General features: G+C 39.8%; 2 protein-coding genes across 3 annotated transcripts in view; one reads left to right on the top strand and one right to left on the bottom strand.

Annotated features, from left to right (window-relative positions):
- Nucleotides 1-4,552, bottom strand: part of LOC148045175 (CD109 antigen-like) — an 83,191-nt gene extending 78,639 nt beyond the window's left edge. The window contains exon 1 of one of the 2 annotated variants that reach the window (XM_087718865.1): nt 4,457-4,552. The gene's annotated coding sequence lies outside the window, so the exon portion shown is untranslated. The remainder of the gene's footprint in view (nt 1-4,456) is intronic. The other variant, XM_087718864.1, reaches the window with a different exon arrangement.
- The window catches only part of LOC106554887 (CD109 antigen), a 76,735-nt gene continuing 63,664 nt past the window's right edge, over nt 3,576-16,646 (top strand). Inside the window, exons 1-4 of the mRNA XM_087718866.1 lie at nt 3,576-3,819; nt 4,419-4,579; nt 14,008-14,036; nt 16,356-16,586. Of these exons, the coding sequence (XP_087574992.1) occupies nt 3,710-3,819; nt 4,419-4,579; nt 14,008-14,036; nt 16,356-16,586 (531 nt within the window). The 5' untranslated portion in view covers nt 3,576-3,709. The remainder of the gene's footprint in view (nt 3,820-4,418; nt 4,580-14,007; nt 14,037-16,355; nt 16,587-16,646) is intronic.

Here is a 16,646-nt window from a genome sequence, read left to right as displayed (position 1 = left end):
AGGAAAAGTCATTACACAATTGACCACTGAAATGAGACAACTCACTCATAATGCTGACCAGAAATGGAGTGGATATAACTTTAAAGAGATCTTTTAGTGGATGGTTCCCTAAACTGCCTGGTCTGCAAGCTATAGTGGCTCTAATAGGTTTAATCGCCACAGGTGGTATCATCATCCTATACATTCTCCCCATCTTCATAAAAACGATAACTAACAGCCTATCATTATTAGCAAAAAGGGAAGCAGTGACACAGGTGATGGCAATGTGGGAATATGAGAGAATAACGGGTACATAACATTGTGAAACTCCTCCTAAAAGGCGGAAGAGTTTCAATGGGGGGGAATAAAAGAGAATTTGACAACTAGACAGATTCTTTGGGTATTAAAAGTTTCTTTACCATGTGGAATGGGAAAAAGGAATGATTACCCTTAAGATTAGTTGTTCTGTTTGCTTCCCCTAACTAAAACAAATGAAACAGGATATTTGTACCAATACTCCCTGTGGGGAGGTAAAAGAGTAATGAATGTCATGTCTCTGTTTTGGGAGATTGTGTAGAGGTCTACATGACACAGGAAAGGGGTCTACGTGACACAGGAAGGCCAGGTATTTGGGGATGATCGATAAGTTGTCAAAGAGTATAAAAGACTGTACAGAACTGCCATTCGGGGTTCAGGTTTTGCTCCTGAACCTTTGCGCAAATAAACCTTTCCCTTTGACAAAGAGCTGGTCTTGTCTCATTTTCTGCAACAGAAGCACTTTCCTTTTTTAAATTTAATTGACTTTTTTAAAAAAATTCATAGCATTATTTAAAAATTTTCATTAGGTTTTCATAAAATCACCATTATTGTGGAACCGGTGGGCGGTTAGAAAAAATTACTACTAACAGAGATACAAAAGTGGGCAGTAGGTATAAAAAGGTTGATTACCCGATTTAAATTAATGATGGCTAAGCAACTACATCTCATCTTTAAAGAAGACAAAGAAGAGGATACATCTCTAAAAAAATTATGGCGAAGGCATATATGAGGTGAGTTGCCACATCTTATATGGCGAAAGAAAATAAATTAAAAAAGCAAAGATGGAACTTTCTGGAAAAGGAATACAAAAGACTGGAGGATAAAGTATAAGATAAGCCACAAGAGAGAAATATAAAACAACAAATGGACTTAAACATAAATTGAGTCTAGTCGAAAAAAAGGACTTGGCACTGTTGAAAGAAATGTCCTTCTGGGTTCGGCTCCAAGTGGGGAAAAAGACACTGGAGACATGGAGGCTGCTTGGAAAGATGGTTTTAATGGAGGACAGGACCACATGGCTTGAGCCCTGAACAGAAAAGGTGATCACATGCTTCAATGTTGGTGGAGAAGAAGAGAAGGGCTGAGGGAGGGGCTTGCTAGGCTTTTTATACCCTGTTTAGTCCCACCTCTCTGTTTCCTGTTCCTGTGTAAGAAATGTATTCTGATTGGTTGTCAGACTCCCATGGGGCCATGCAGGGGCTACTCTCTAGGCTGCGTTTCCAATCCAGGTATGGATGAGTTCTCAGATGCCATGTGGAGAGTTGAGTAAAGTTCCTTAATCCCTTCCCCTTAGAGCTGCAGTGGAGAAGTCTTTATTATGTAAAAGTGGACTAGCTTGGCCCATTAACAGTGGGGATGGGCAGGAAGCTACAGGCAACTATTCTGTCTCTTAAAACATGTTTCTTTCTCCTCACATCCAGAGAAATATTCTGCCTTTTCAATATTTCCTAGGATATTTCATTTTTCTGGGAGAGGGTTGGATGATAACTTCCCACAGCACAACAGATAAAAAGGATAAACCAAAACGCTTTTGAGAATGCTAATAAACTGGGGAGATGGCTAGCATATAAACTGAAAAAAGAGAAAGAGAAGAGATGGATTAACACATTACAAGATGAAGAGGGGAATATACACTATCAAAATTAGGAGAAGAAAAATATAGCCCAGGAATTTTATGAGAAATTATATAAAGAGACTGACTACCATGTAGAAGAGAAAACATTACAATGTCTTGAGGAATTGCCAAAAATCCCAGAAGAAATCAAAAATATGTTAAATGAAGAAATAAGGATGTTGGAATTAATAGATGTGATCCAAAAACAACAACAACAACAAGACACCAGGTACTTAATAACGGCAGCAAGACTGCTGGTGGCGCAATACTGGAAGAAGGAAGATTTGCCTACTATTCAAGAATGGACATTAAAAGTAACAAACTTAGCAGAGATGGCTAAAATATCAGCATATCTTAAGGACCACTCAGATGAGAGATATAACCTGGAGTGGAGAAGATGGATTGACTATATTCAAAATAAATACGGGACTAAGAAATTCCAGATAGTTTATGACTGAAAAAGCGAGGAACGATATAATCTGTTTTGAGTTAGCCAAACAAAAGAGGAGTTAAAGTTCAAATGAAAGATGATACTAACTTTAAGTTTATTCTAGTATGTGCTTGTTAAAGATTTATACCCTGTATTTGTTCTGGGAAGTGGGGGGGGGGAGAGGTTGGGGGGGTTCGGGTGGGGAGGGTGCGGGAGGGGAGGTAAATATTTGTAAAAGTTTTTTTAAAAAAATGTTCAATTAAAAAAAGGCACCAGGCCCTGACAGTTTACCAATAAAATTATATAAGGAATTGCAAGATAGTGTAGGACAAATTCTACTTGAAGTATATCACGCAGCGTTGGCAGAAAGGAAGATATTTTGTGCGCCGAACCAACAGTAATGCCAGTAGCAACCTACCCCCGTTATTATAAATCAAGTCCTATAAAAAGAGGGTATCTGAAAAGAATACAATTTCAGAATTGGAAATAACAGAATGGAAGTTAGCAGGTCAATGTTGATGTCTTACATCCTGCAACAATACCTTATAGCACATCATTAAACAATATCTCCTATCTATTCCCAAGTCCTTGAGAAGTACTCAACGGGGTGGATAAAAATGTCAAACTCAGTACAAACATCTGGTTGATTGTGCAATGAACCATAATAATAAAGGCAGCAAAGCCCAAAGAACCGGAGCTATGTTTTAAAATCTTCTAATTGGTGAAGTATCTCCCTCCAGCTTTCTGGCAAGGAGCTAAGCCTTCGACTGTCAGCTTTACATCTCGGATCCTATTCCCTTAGATCCATCTTCCAAATCAACTGAAGATTAGTTACCAAACTTCAGCAAAGCAGGTCGCAGCCTGTTGCAAACCAGCCAAGCGGGAACACCGTTATTTCCATTTCTGACTCAACCCATTAGATGTTTCCTCCTAGCAATCCAATTTCTTTTCCCCTAATTTGCTGGGCTTGCGCTTAAAAAAAGTTCCATTTCTTTCGGATGACAGACCTAAGGCAGCGAGAAAACGTGCACCGTGGACCAGAAAGGAAGCGCGTAAAACCCCCGCCGGCTCTGCTTTCTCTCCAGCTCCCTCTCCCCGGCCTTTCCAGTTGGAGGGTGGGGGCTCGTGGGCACGAAGGCCCGTCCCCATTTCGGCAGGAGCCTCCGAGTGGCATAGGAGGGGGGCGGAGGAGGAGGAGGAGGAGGAGGAGAGCCCTGCCTTTGCAGAAGCCGCTACCCCAATTTTCGACACATGCTTTCACTTCCCGAGTTAGCGCGGTTTAGCCCGAAAAGGCAAGGGAGGCGCCGCGAGTGGGAAGGAGACCACCGTTGTCTCCAGTTCGGCTGCCCGGTTTCCCCAGAAGGAAGATGCGGCTCTTCATGGACTTTGTTCCCGCTACCCGGAGGAGCTCTTGGCTGTTCCCCATCCTCCCTTTCATTTGGGGCTTGGTGGTGGCTTCGTCGCTTGTTAACGCTGGGTAGGAAAAATAAAAGGGGTTGGGTAGAAAATTGGGGAAGAGCATGTTTTTGGGGGGGATTATGTTCTCCACGGGAGGCCTAAATTTGCATTTTGCTAATCTGGTGCAAAAATGCAGGGTATTAGCCGCTGAGTTTAAGTTGCCCAAACAACTACTTTCTGGATATAGATGATTGCAGGCATGAATTGAAGCCTGGGGAAAGATCTTTAACGAAGATTCTTCTCATTATTGGAGGAAAACTTCCTATCTTATGCTTCTGCATCTTCATCTCAGTATCTCTCAGAGATTCAGGTCTCTGTTGCTTAAGTTTTAATCGTTTCCTAATCTAGAACTATATAAGGATGCAAACAAGTTTTTTCCTATATATCCTATATATTTTCTATATATCTTCCTCTGCTTTCATATCCCCCCCCCCAAAAAAAAACACTTTAAGAATTTAAAATGGCATAAGAGATGAGAGCAAGACACAATTTGTGATGAGTTGCCTTAGTTCCCTCAAAGTTGTTGTAGTTCATACAGGCGGCAATAGTAACATAATATTATGCATTTAATAACAATTATCAGTAAGTATCAAGACTATTTATTTTTGTGATTTATAGACCCACATACCTATTGTTGGTTCCTAAAATAATCCGACCTGGAGCAAATCTAACTATTGGAGTTGGGCTGTTGAAGGAAAGCCCCCCGAGCATTAGAATACAAGCACAAGTACTCTTGACAAATACATCCATAATACAAGGAGAAGCAGTCTTTCAAAGAGGTAAGATGGTTGCCTTGGCCTGTAATGAATGCAATGAGATCTATTTGTTTTATTTATTTATTAAATTTACATGTCACCTATCTCACTATACAAGGTGACTCAAAGTTTCTTTGTGTCAGTAATTAGCTTCTATGATTACAGCACAGTCCTAAACATATTCATCCAATTCTCACTGTATTCCAAGTGTTTTACTCATGCTTAGGATGGCAGACAAAGATGGCACTTGGATGGGGTCTTGTTGAAATAACTGTGGATAGAAATTTGAGTTCGAAATGGTCCCAATTGCCCTAAGGTACGTGGTGTAATCTGTATGGGGTTACAAATATAATTATCTGCTGAGGTACTAGCAGTTTATAAATATTAGATCTTGAATTCTGAAGGAAGAGAAAACCATACATGATTAGGTTTAGGTTTAGGTTTATTAGCATTTGTAGGCCGCCCTTTTCCCTGAGGGGACTCAGGGCGGCTCACAGGAAACCAGGGAGGGGGAAATACAACATTAAGACAACAACATATAATAAAATAGTAAACAACATACATTCATCATTCGGGCGGGGTAGCGATCCTTATCCCCAGGCCTGACGGGCGAGCCAGTTCTTCAAGGCTATGATCTTTGCCTGTTTCCTTGACTTAGTTGAATAAGGAATCATTGCTATCAATATAACATCTACCTGCGATTCTTTGAGCCTAATACCACAAAGTATCTGAAATAAAGTCAAAATATGTTTTTGATCGTTCAATAAGTCCCCATTCAAACTAATTTATAGAGGGTCATCATCTCTCCCGTGAGGTCAGGGCAGTGTTCCTGCAGTTTAGTTTTTATCCTAAGGAAAATTCCTCTTGCCCAACTGATTATTCTTAAAACAAGTCAAGAATAAATGTGGATATGTAGTTAAGTAGAGATGAACGAACAAAAGTTTCTTCTCTGTTGTTGCTGCTATCGACATAATAAATGGCTAATGGTAGAAGTGGTTTTATAAAGCAACTTCCTTCCTCTCTGTCCTTCCCTCCCTTCCTCCTCTCCCCCATGCATTTCAGTGAGAGCAGATCAGATATTATATTTTCTGATAATACCTCTTTTAAAAGAAATATGGCTTGATTAGTATGCAGTTGATACTTTCAAAGAATTAAATGGAGGAGTGTTACTAAAAATAAAGCTGTTGTTCTTCTACTGATTGATTTACACAAAGGAAGAGTGCTAACTTTCAAAAGCATTGGCAGCAAAATCTTTTGCTAATAATCTGTGCCTCTTTGTATCAACATTTTGTTTTTCACAAATTAAGTATGTAAGGGGGGGGGTTGTATTGCATTTCCTCAATAGAAGAAGAAATGTAATGTTTTTACAACAAGAATACAACTTTAGAGGCAAGTTTTATGACCTCTTGGCAACAAATGAATAGCAGCTCTGTGAGCTATTTTCAAATAAGTCAGTCATTCAAACACATTTTGAAAATAGTATTAATAGCAGCTTCTTTCCCAAAACCATAGCAAAGAATGACAGCTTTACACACATGGGGCTTTCCATATACAAAGGAAATTCCTGGGAACAGATCAATTTTTTAAAAAAAATCTGTATGTCCAATTGGGGTATAAAAATGGTCTTAGGGTCTTTCCTATTTGTTTCTAACACACCTTGGCAACTTCCTTTTTGTGCTGGGTCTCCCTTGTTAAAGATGAAGTTGTGCTGTGCGCCTTTTGAGAAATTGTAATCTGACCTAACCAATGATTAGTGAAGGACGTTTTATAATGAAAAGGAGTTTGGTTTAAAAAAATCACCGGTTGTTAACAACCTTACAAGTCGTCCCCAATTAACAATGGAGCTACATGGGGCTGCCCTTGAAGAGTGTTCGAAGACTCCAGCTGGTCCAGAATGCAGCCGCGCGAACGATCGTGGGTGCACCCAAGTATACCCACGTCACACCTATCCTCCGCGAGCTGCACTGGTTACCCATTAGTCTCCGGATCCGCTTCAAGGCGCTGGTTGTTACCTATAAAGCCCTTCATGGCATCGGACCTGGGTACCTGAGAGACCGCCTCCTGCCGATTACCTCGCATAGACCGATTAGATCACACAGGTTAGGCCTTCTTCGGATCCCATCTGCCAGCCAGTGTCAGCAGGCGACTCCCCAGGGGAGAGCCTTCTCTGTTGCAGCTCCAACCCTCTGGAATGATCTCCCCGTGGAGATCTGGACCCTCACTACCCTCCCGGCCTTCTGCAAAGCCATTAAGTCCTGGCTGCTCCAGCAGGCCGGGAGGCTTTCGAAATATCCAGCCCCTCAGAAATTGTAACTGTTGTATATTTTAATATGTTGTCTTGTGTATTATCCCCCTCCCTTGTTTTATTGTAAGCCGCCCGAAGTCCTTCGGGAGTGGGCGGCATACAAGCTCAATAAAACTAAACTAACTAAACTAAACTAAACTAAACTAATTTCCATCAGTATGCAATATGGTTATAAAGTGCAGCATCATATGATAGCATCACTTAGTGATGGCAATTCAGAAGTCCCCCTTGCTGTCGTTGAGGTTCACAGGTCTTTAAGTGATGACTTCTGTACAATTTCTGATTTCCAGTAAGTAAAGTCAGTGGGGAAGCCAGCAGGAAGTTGCATGTCCCAGGTAGCTCGCAAGTAGGCTAGTCAAGAGTAAGTGATTGCTGCCTGGTGCGGGAGGGCATGTGAAGGCGCATGAGTTGTTGGTGTGATGCCATTGTACTGGCATTGGGGTGGCTGGTGTAGGGTTTAGGAGGGTGCATAAGGGGCTGGTGTAAATGTGGTAGGGTGTGTGTGTGGCTGTAGAAGACTTATCAGTGACTTACAACTTTTCTTACTGTGTTCCTCATTGACTTTGCTTGAGCTGCAATTTTGAGAACTGGTCGTAAGTAACCTTGCATGGTGACTGAACAAGTAACCATTAATCTGTATAGAAGTAGGCACTCTTTGCATGCAGCTACCTACACCCTGCAAAGAAGAGAGAGAGCATGTACTGTGTGCAGCCTCACCTGGGAGAAAAGACAGAAGGAAATGAACTGAGATTAGCAATTTCCTAAACAAACACCAGGTAGAGTTGATGAAAGAAATGTCCTCCTGGGTTCGGCTCCAAGTGGGGAAAAAGACACTGGAGACATGGAGGCTGCTTGGAAAGATGCGTTATTGGTGGACAGGACCACATGGCTTGAGCCCTGAACAGAAAAGGTGATCACATGCTTCAATGTTGGTGGGGAAGAAGAGAAGGGCCGAGGGAGGGGCTTGCTAGCTTTTTATAACCTGTTCAATCCCACCTCTCTGCTTCCTGTTCCTGCGTAAGAAATGTATTCTGATTGGTTGTCAGACTCCCATGGGGTCATGCAGGGACTGCTCTCTAGGCTGTGTTTTGAATCCAGGTATGGATGAGTTCTCAGATGCCATGTGGTCAGTTGAGTAAAGGGCCAATATTATCATCCTTTTACTCCCATCCCCCCACTGGGGCTGCAGTGGGGAAGTCTTTATTATGTAAAAGGGACTAGCTTGGCCTTTTTTATGGCCCATTAACAGTGGGGATGGGCAGGAAGCTACAGGCAATTATTCTGTCTTTTAAAACAATATTACCATGCTTTTAATCCCATCCCCCCTGCAGCTGCAGTGGAGAAGCCTTTGTTATGTAAGTGGATTAGCTTGGCCATCTTAATGGCCCATTAATAGTGGGGATGGGCAGGAAGCTACAGGCAATTATTCTGTCTTTCAAAACATGTTTGTTTCTTTTCATATTCAGAGAAATATTCTGACTTTTCAATATTTCCTAGGATATTTCATTTTCCTGGGAGAGGGCTGGGTGATAACTTGATCACAGAGTGATAGATAAGGAGGGGATAGAGTAAGCCGTTAATTTTTTATCTACACTCTACTCTCACTTTTGGTCCATATGCAGTTATTATTATTATTATTATTATTATTATTATTATTATTATTATTATTATTATTATACAATTGTATCACAGCGGCCAGTTGTTTCGCCAGATTTGGCATTGGTGGTATTATTATTATTATTATTATTTATTTATTTATTTATTTATTTGTTTGTTTGTTTGTTTGTTTGTTTGTCTTGTATGCCGCCCACTCCCGAAGGACTTTGGTCGGCTCACAAAAGACAAGGGAAATGGGGGAAACGAGACAAAAACAACACATTAAAAACAAAACCAACATTCACAATTTCTGTGGAGGTAGATGCTTCTCAGCTACCTCCAGCCTGCTGGAACAGCCAGGACTTGGTGGCTTTGCGGAAGGCCGGGAGGGTAGTAAGGGTCCGGATCTCAACAGGGAGCTCGTTCCAGAGGGCCGGAACTGCAACAGAGAAGGCTCTCCCCCGGGGAGTCGCCAGCCGACATTGGCTGGCAGATGGAATCCGGAGGAGACCTAATGTAGACCAGTAATGTAGCTGAAGAATCAGTTAGCAGTATCCAGATACAAATTATGCAAGCGGGGTGTGTTGTTACAGAAGCCCTGCACCTTTGCAGCGTGTTAACATCACATGCATTTAAAAAGGAATGGGGGCTTCAGTTCCCATCTTGCAAATTTTGAATCATTGCATGGAAGCATGGAAGCTTGGAAGCTACAGGCCCCCAAATTAACACTTTAAATATAAGTACTGAGAAGTAAGATAGTATTTGGAAGCTACTCAGGCAGGGTCCTCTCTGAGTCACTGACATATAAGGAGGAATAAAGTACAATCATCCTTGCCAGATTCTGTTATTACAGCCTATCTCAGTAAAGTAGAGTTCTAGCCCTCCTTTGAAGTTGATATTTCTGGGCTGGTCTGCTTAGTGGGCTGTTCTGACCCCCACCTTGTCCGTTCAAAAACGAAAGCTCAAACAGAACGTTCAAAGGAATGTTTTTATCAGTCCCGGCTCTTGCTGGCTGCGAACACAGATAAATGCTCTGGCAAAAGTCCTAGCTCATAAATTGCTACAAAACACGATTATATAAATCAAGTCACTTATCCAAGTGCTTTTCTTGATGGCTGCACACGAATGGAGAACGTTGACTCGAACAGAAACGGAACGTTGACTTCTGCCACCAGGGCGTGGCACCATCAGTCTTTTATCCGCAGGAGGAGATCCTAACGAGCCACAGCTGCTCGTTATCATCTCCTGCGAGTCCTCAATTGTTCCTTACGTCGGTCAGCCCTTCTCCTGCGTGCATCCCGAAACAACTCAGAGGAGGTTTCTGTGTCAGCCTCTCTCAGTGATCCAAGGCTCAGTCATTACCTGGGGACCACCTAGTCTCTCTGAGCCCTGCTCGGAGTCAGAACCCTGTCCAGGGCCCTCCGCCTCCTCCAGGTCTGACTCATAGGGCCCCTCGCTGTCAGAGTCTCCTGCCGCACCACAACAGTGAGCTAACATCTAGGCACTGGGTTTTGTATCAGCAGTAGTCCAGCCAAGCAGTGATTAAGGCTATTACTATTTCCAGGGTACTCTGAAAGTAAGTATGGCTGTAATAGACACTAGTGCATCAGTCAAAATTGGGAAAAGACCTTTCTAGCTTACACCAAATTACCAGTGAATCTTGATTGGCCCTTTGCTGTTCTCCTCCAAACTTGATTCTTGCTACAAATGTGTTACAGGAAAAAAAAAAAGAGAAGATAATGCCTTGCATAGCACCTTGTGCTCATAGAGGAAAGACAAGATGTAAATTTAATTAACAGTTATCGTATTGTATATACAAGAAAGCGATGGATTCTTTTTGAGCTGTCAAATGGCAAATTAGATACGGCTCAGAATTTTCAGATGATAAAAGAGGATTAATATTTAAAAAGCATTTTTAATAAAACGCTAAATATTTTTGCACAGCAAATAATTCAAGAGGAAAAAAAACCCAATGATATAATTCTATTCCATTCCCTGTTGGCAATGCACTCAGTGATTTATGCGTGCGTTATACATCCCAGATATATTAAATATGTTATTCATTTGAATCCTAAAACTGGTATGCAGGTGTTTATTAGTGAATTGCTAAATTATTTTGTCATTTCTCTTAACATAGATTAAATTTCATTTCTCTTCATTTTTTAATGACTTTGATACAGCTTCAATTTTTTATATGGTTTGTTCTGCAACGATGAAAATTGGCTGCTACAGAGATAATGGTTAGGTTCATACACCACACTAAACCATAATCTCCTTAAGAACAATGTTAGCTTATTAGTGACTAAATCATAATACAGTAAGAAGTGTCACAATCGGTAAACCAAAGTTAAGCACAATATGGGCCAGCCAGGTATAAGAACCAGGTCACTGGATGCATCAACTTGTTTAGGAAGAAAAACATTTTCTATATTCTGTAACACATTCAAAAAATGAAAGTAAATGTCAAGTGGTAAGAATGATTTGCATCATCCAACAAAGAAGGGATATAATTGCTTCTTGCCTCAGTGAAGGAAGAAATAATCATGCTGAACAAAGGAAAAAATTCAAGCAAACCCCTAAAAAATTGAGACAAGCGGTGATAATAAAATATTGGAAAAAATATCTGGAAGCCTGTTTATGTAAGAATATAAAGTGGCTGAAACTGTACATTAGGTTAGAATTTGCTGATGAATGCTAAGTTATAAACGCAGTGTAGCAACGATTATATTTAGTCATCTGAGCCTCCAATTATAATATAAGCATTGCTTTAAAACTCACTTATTGTACCCTGCCAGATGACACATTAATTTCCAGGGCTGGTCCTACAAAAATTGAAAAACATCCTGGAAGAATGATTCTTGAGTAAAATTTTGCATTAGCTAATTAGTATAAACGAAACAGTTCCAATGCGTCTGTGTTGTCGATTAAAACAAAAGCTAACAAATAATGCATCTTCTCAAATTGGTGTAATAATCAAGTTTTGTAATACAGTCAGAAACAAATAATGGCATCCAATACATGAGCTCTTATTCACATTTCTCAGATTCAAATGGTATCATCCAGATAATAAAAGTTTTCTGATATATTGAACCCAATTCCTCCTTTAGAGACAAATGACATAAGTGCAATGCCAAATCTTGATGGTGAATCCAGTAGCATCTGACCAGTTTTGAGGTTTAAATTGGATCTTGGTCTCCTCAGTTAAGGACTCCATAGGCCAATTGTTGGGTTCAGATATTATCCAAACTTTAGAAGATGATAGGGTTGCAGTGATAGAATCTAGTTATCCAATGAGCTTCTGCGACTGAATTAGGTCTCACTCTATCTTGCCAGTCCAACATCTTAACTGCACCACTTTAGCTTCTACAAAATATGGAATAGGATGCTGCTGAGGAAATACACGGGGCAGGAATTTATTTTTACTACCAGAAACAGAGCTTTCACACAATTGGCATTTCCCCCCATCAGCTGAATTTCAAAAGCCCATTGCTTTCAGGGCAAAATATATTCGTTGCTGTATTGTTGGTGTTTAGTCATTTGGATCAGGGGTGTTAATTCTTTTTCACACCACTAGTTAAAAAGAAAATCCCGAAGCACCTGATCAAGAGGCAAACCTCTAGTGACAGAAAATTGGCCATGTTTCAGGTTTCTTCCAGTCTCCCACAGTAATCCATTAAGTTCTTATGCAGCCCTAAAGTTTCATGGAACAGGGCTTACTCCTGAGGCTGACATACTGTAACTGGTACAAAGATCTATCAGTGAATCATGATTGACACATTGTTGACCCGTGATCCAAACTATTAAAAATTATTAAACACTTTATCTAATTAATACAAGGTACCAGGGTTTTTTTCAAAAACCTACGGTATGACTTTTTCATTTTGAAAACTCTGCAGTACTTTATATAATGATTTTTTACAATAAACACATTAAAAATACAATATGGATGTTTAAATGTACGCATGTCTGTATTTGAATATAATTACATTTCTGAGATCCATTTTTTAAAAAAACAATTCAGTTTCATTAATTTGGCTTAAATTATTTCCCTACTATTCCCTATTAACGTTAGTTAATACAATTCATGTATATTTTCATGTATAGTTATCTGATTGCCTTAATTTTTTTATTCCTTTAATTAAAAAAAGCGATGTGACATGCTGAAAACTATTACTTATCAGAAATTATTCATACACTTCTGTGTGTGCGCAATAAACCTCACCCAAATGTGGTTGCTTATTCATCAACATACATTTTGCTTTCAGATCTTTATTTACGTTATACGACCACAAATGGAACATGGTATTTTTTATTTTTCCTTTAGACTTGAATAATATTTTGTGAGTAGAACAAACAGGTGAACATGAATTATTCTTTCAGCGTATGGTGGTAGTAAGCTGGGACTAGCCTGATTGCATGATATTAAGAAAGAACCAGAAATTTAGCACAACTTTCTTGTAATAGAATGGACTCTAGTTATATGAGTAATGTTTGAGTAATCCCTTCCTGCAGGCTGAATAGAAGATGGCTTCCTTAGATTATTTTTTTCATGGTAGATCAAATAAGAGAGAGCCTGCTGTTAAAGTCTGTTCCCTTATTTTTTTATAAGTGGTCCTTGACTTACGGTTGAGCCTGGCAATTATGGTCATAAGTCATGATGGTTGTAAAGTGAGTCACCACGTGACCAGACCTATTTTTACTATCTTTTTTGAAGTGTTGTTAAGCGAATCCAGCAGTTGTAAATTGAATGCTGTGGTTGTTAAGCAAACACAACAGTTTTTAAGCGAGCCCACTATTAACTGGGTTAGATTTTTTCCATAGACTGGAAGTAAACTCTGATTTTCAGCAATGCCATCATAAATTGCGTGACCCGACAAATGCACGTACGACAAAAGCGCGCCAACAAAACTGCGGTGAGAAAACCGTGATGTCATAAACGCACCCACAACAATGCGCCGACAAAACCGCGCCCACAAAAGCGTGATTTAAGTTAAGGTAAGGGTTAAGGTTAGGTTTAGGGTTAGGTTTAGGGCGCGCTTTTGTTGGCACGCTGTTGTTGGCGCACTTCTGCGCTCATTCATCGGCGCAATTTCGAACTTGCAGTTTTCTTGCCCCGGTTTTGTTGGCGCGCTTTTGTCGAGTGCGCATTTGTCGGTGAACCCATAAATTGTACTTATGTGATCATGGGACACTGCAAATGGCCATATAAGCAGGCTGGTTGCCAAGCACCTATGACTGTGGGGGGAGTGATATCAGAACTTTGACAGTGGATTGTAAGTCTCTTGGGAGTCCTTTGTAAGTTCAAAATGGTTGGTGGCAATTAGTTGAAAGTTGAGAGATATCTCTATGTTCCTGCTTTGTAAAACCTAGGTTAATTCCTCCCACCTTAAATAGTTCTATTGTCTGGATATCTCATTGTTCAATATTTTTGAAAAAGGATGTTGCTGAATAAGCAATATAAAGAAGTCATACTTGAATAGGGAGAATGCCTGGCATATGGATGAGTGAAATCTTTTAATTTTTTTCCTATTCTTTTTTCCCCCAAATATAGATTCCTTTAGGATACTAGTCCTTCCATCTGTAAGTATTCTTAAAATATTAGAAATATAAACCGTATGTTTCCAGCTTGGATTTTATTTACTTTTTCATTTGGCTAATTTGATTATATTTTACAGCTCCAATTTAGTAATCAGTATGTAGGTGTTATTTTGTTTCTTTAGATTAATAAATTTGAGTGCCCACTCAGAAGAACCTGGGATTTCAATCTGAATGTCTTAAATGCAAACATATTTTTATGGGCAAACGGCAATATGTAAATGTAACACATGTGTGCATCAGTGGAGGGATTCACCTTTTTTACTAGCGGTTCTGGGGGTGTGGCTTGGGGATGGTGTGGCTTGGTGGGCATGGCTTGGTGGGTGTGGCAGGGGAAGGATACTGTAAAATCTCAATTTCCTCCCAATCAGCTGGGAATTGGGAGGCAGAGAATAGATGCGGGCGGGGCCAGTCAGAGGTGGTATTTATGAGTTCTCCTAACTACTCAAAATTTCCGCTACCGGATCTCCAGAACTGGTCAAAACCTGCTGAATATCACCTCTGGTACATTAATAAAATATGAGAAATATATGTAAAAAATTTAAATTGTACTTATATCCAAGATATTTTATTTCTTCTTAGCCTGGATGATTAAAGTCTGTCTTCGGGCTTTGCTCTTATTTAATCTCAAACTGAAGACAGTTCCTTGTCTGATCTACAAACATGGAGAAATTCACACAACCTGAAATCTATCTAGTGAAATACAGCCAGAACTTTGGTGTATTGTAAAGTATCTTATTCGATCCATGAATCACAATCTGACATTACCAAAATATAAACTATTTACATGTTAAAAACAGGGTACAACTTATGTTAATATGTTATATTAACATAACTTATATAACTTATATTAAGATTTATATTGGTTGCGAACCCAAAATGGTCGTCTTTTAGAAGGCCAAAAGATTTTTGGTTTCAGTAATACCTTGAATCTACTAATAATTCATAATTCCTGTTGGCTTGGAATTGCAAATAGCAAGAGCTCCCTTCAAGGCCTTTTTTTCTTGGTCTTTGTTAAAATATTTCAGAAGTTACCAATGAAAGGAGATGCTTGGAAACTTGATAAAATAACTGGGAGGACAAGGACAATTAAAAGGGACTGAGAGAAGTTTTGGTTGTAAGTCATTGAGGTCATAATTTGAGTCAGTATATGAGTAGGCTTAATTTTATGAAAACTTTTGCAACAGTCTTTTAAGCAAGTCATCACAGTAGTTAAGCAAATCACATGATTGTTAAGTGAATCATATGGTGGTAAGTCTAAATTCAGTGTTTTTTGCCAGAAAATGGGCTGTATCGTGATATATCAGGCCATATTGGGATGTTTTTTCTCTTTGCGGAGCTGGGGTGGGTGCGACCCACGTGGGCCGTATCTGGCCTGTGGGCCACCAATTTGACAGGCCTGCTCTAGAAAATTCTATCAGTGTGTGGAATGACTCCAATATTGTGGTCCTTGGGGTAATGAACAAGCCCTCCTACAAATCCCATAACCATTAGAATTGGCATCCCTGCCTTAAAGACTAATAACTTTATTATTCCGTAAGCTTTTGTGAATTATAGTGCCTTTCCTCGGGCGCTTCTTGTAAGAGGAATGCTATATATTAACTAGACTCAATTATTTGGGAAATGGGGAAGGTTGTGAAAATTAGCGATAGTGGCAGTAAAGCACTGAGCAGCTAGTTAAGAAAATTTGGATATGTTTAATTCCCAAGAAATGATGTTCAAACTTCGAATCAATTCTAACTCTTTGGTTTTGCAAAATGAGGGAAAACACAAGAGGGAAAATGTACTTCAAAAGCGGAGCAGCCAAGCAGGATTTGAGGTTGATTGGAAGGTAAATAAGGAATTAATAGAGAGTGATTTCATTTCTTTCTACCCTTCAGAAGAAAATGCCTGTTGGTTCTGATGCTAGGACAACTAGGCAGTGCAGGTTAACTCTTAGACCCACAATGTTAATGTATATGATCTTTATGTCTTTTGACTTCCAGTCATCTGTTTCCCCGTGTCTCTAAGGACATGTAAGAATGACTAGAACCAGTTCTGCCTAATGGTTAAGATGCCTGGCTTAGGAACCAGGAGACTGTGAGTTCTAGTACTTCCTTAGGCTGGAAAGCCAGCTGGATGATTTTGGCCAGTCACGCTCTCAACCCAACCTATCTTCCAAGGTGGTTATTGTGGGAAAAATAGGAGAGGAAGGAGCATTAGGTATGATTGCCATTATTTCAAAATAAGAATAAATCTGGGATTAAAAAGAAATCAGATAAATACAATAGCAGCAATGGTAATGAAATGAGTTTTCTTCCTCAGCTCCCGTTGGGCAGTTCTGATGGCGATTATGAGTTATTAGTGAATGGATATTCCAAAGAAAAACTGATGTTTTCTAATCGCGCATCACTGCCATTTTCAAGCAAAAGTTTTTCAGTCTTCATCCAGACTGACAAGCTAATGTATAAACCAGGACAAGAAGTGAAAATACGGGTTGTTACTGTGCTTTCTGACCTCAAGCCATATAATACTCCTGTAAATATATACATTAAGGTAAGCATAGATTTAAAATTATTTGGCAAAGAAGGGATTTCATGTGGAATATGTGAAAAT

This window comes from Thamnophis sirtalis, unplaced genomic scaffold (assembly GCF_051295495.1).
Source record: "Thamnophis sirtalis isolate CommonGarterSnake01/CBP01778 unplaced genomic scaffold, rThaSir2_p1.2 scaffold_6, whole genome shotgun sequence".
In the NCBI taxonomy this organism is placed as follows: Eukaryota; Metazoa; Chordata; class Lepidosauria; order Squamata; family Natricidae; genus Thamnophis; species Thamnophis sirtalis.
The sequence above is the reverse complement of the archived record's forward strand: the minus strand, read 5'-3'. Positions and strand labels throughout refer to the sequence as shown.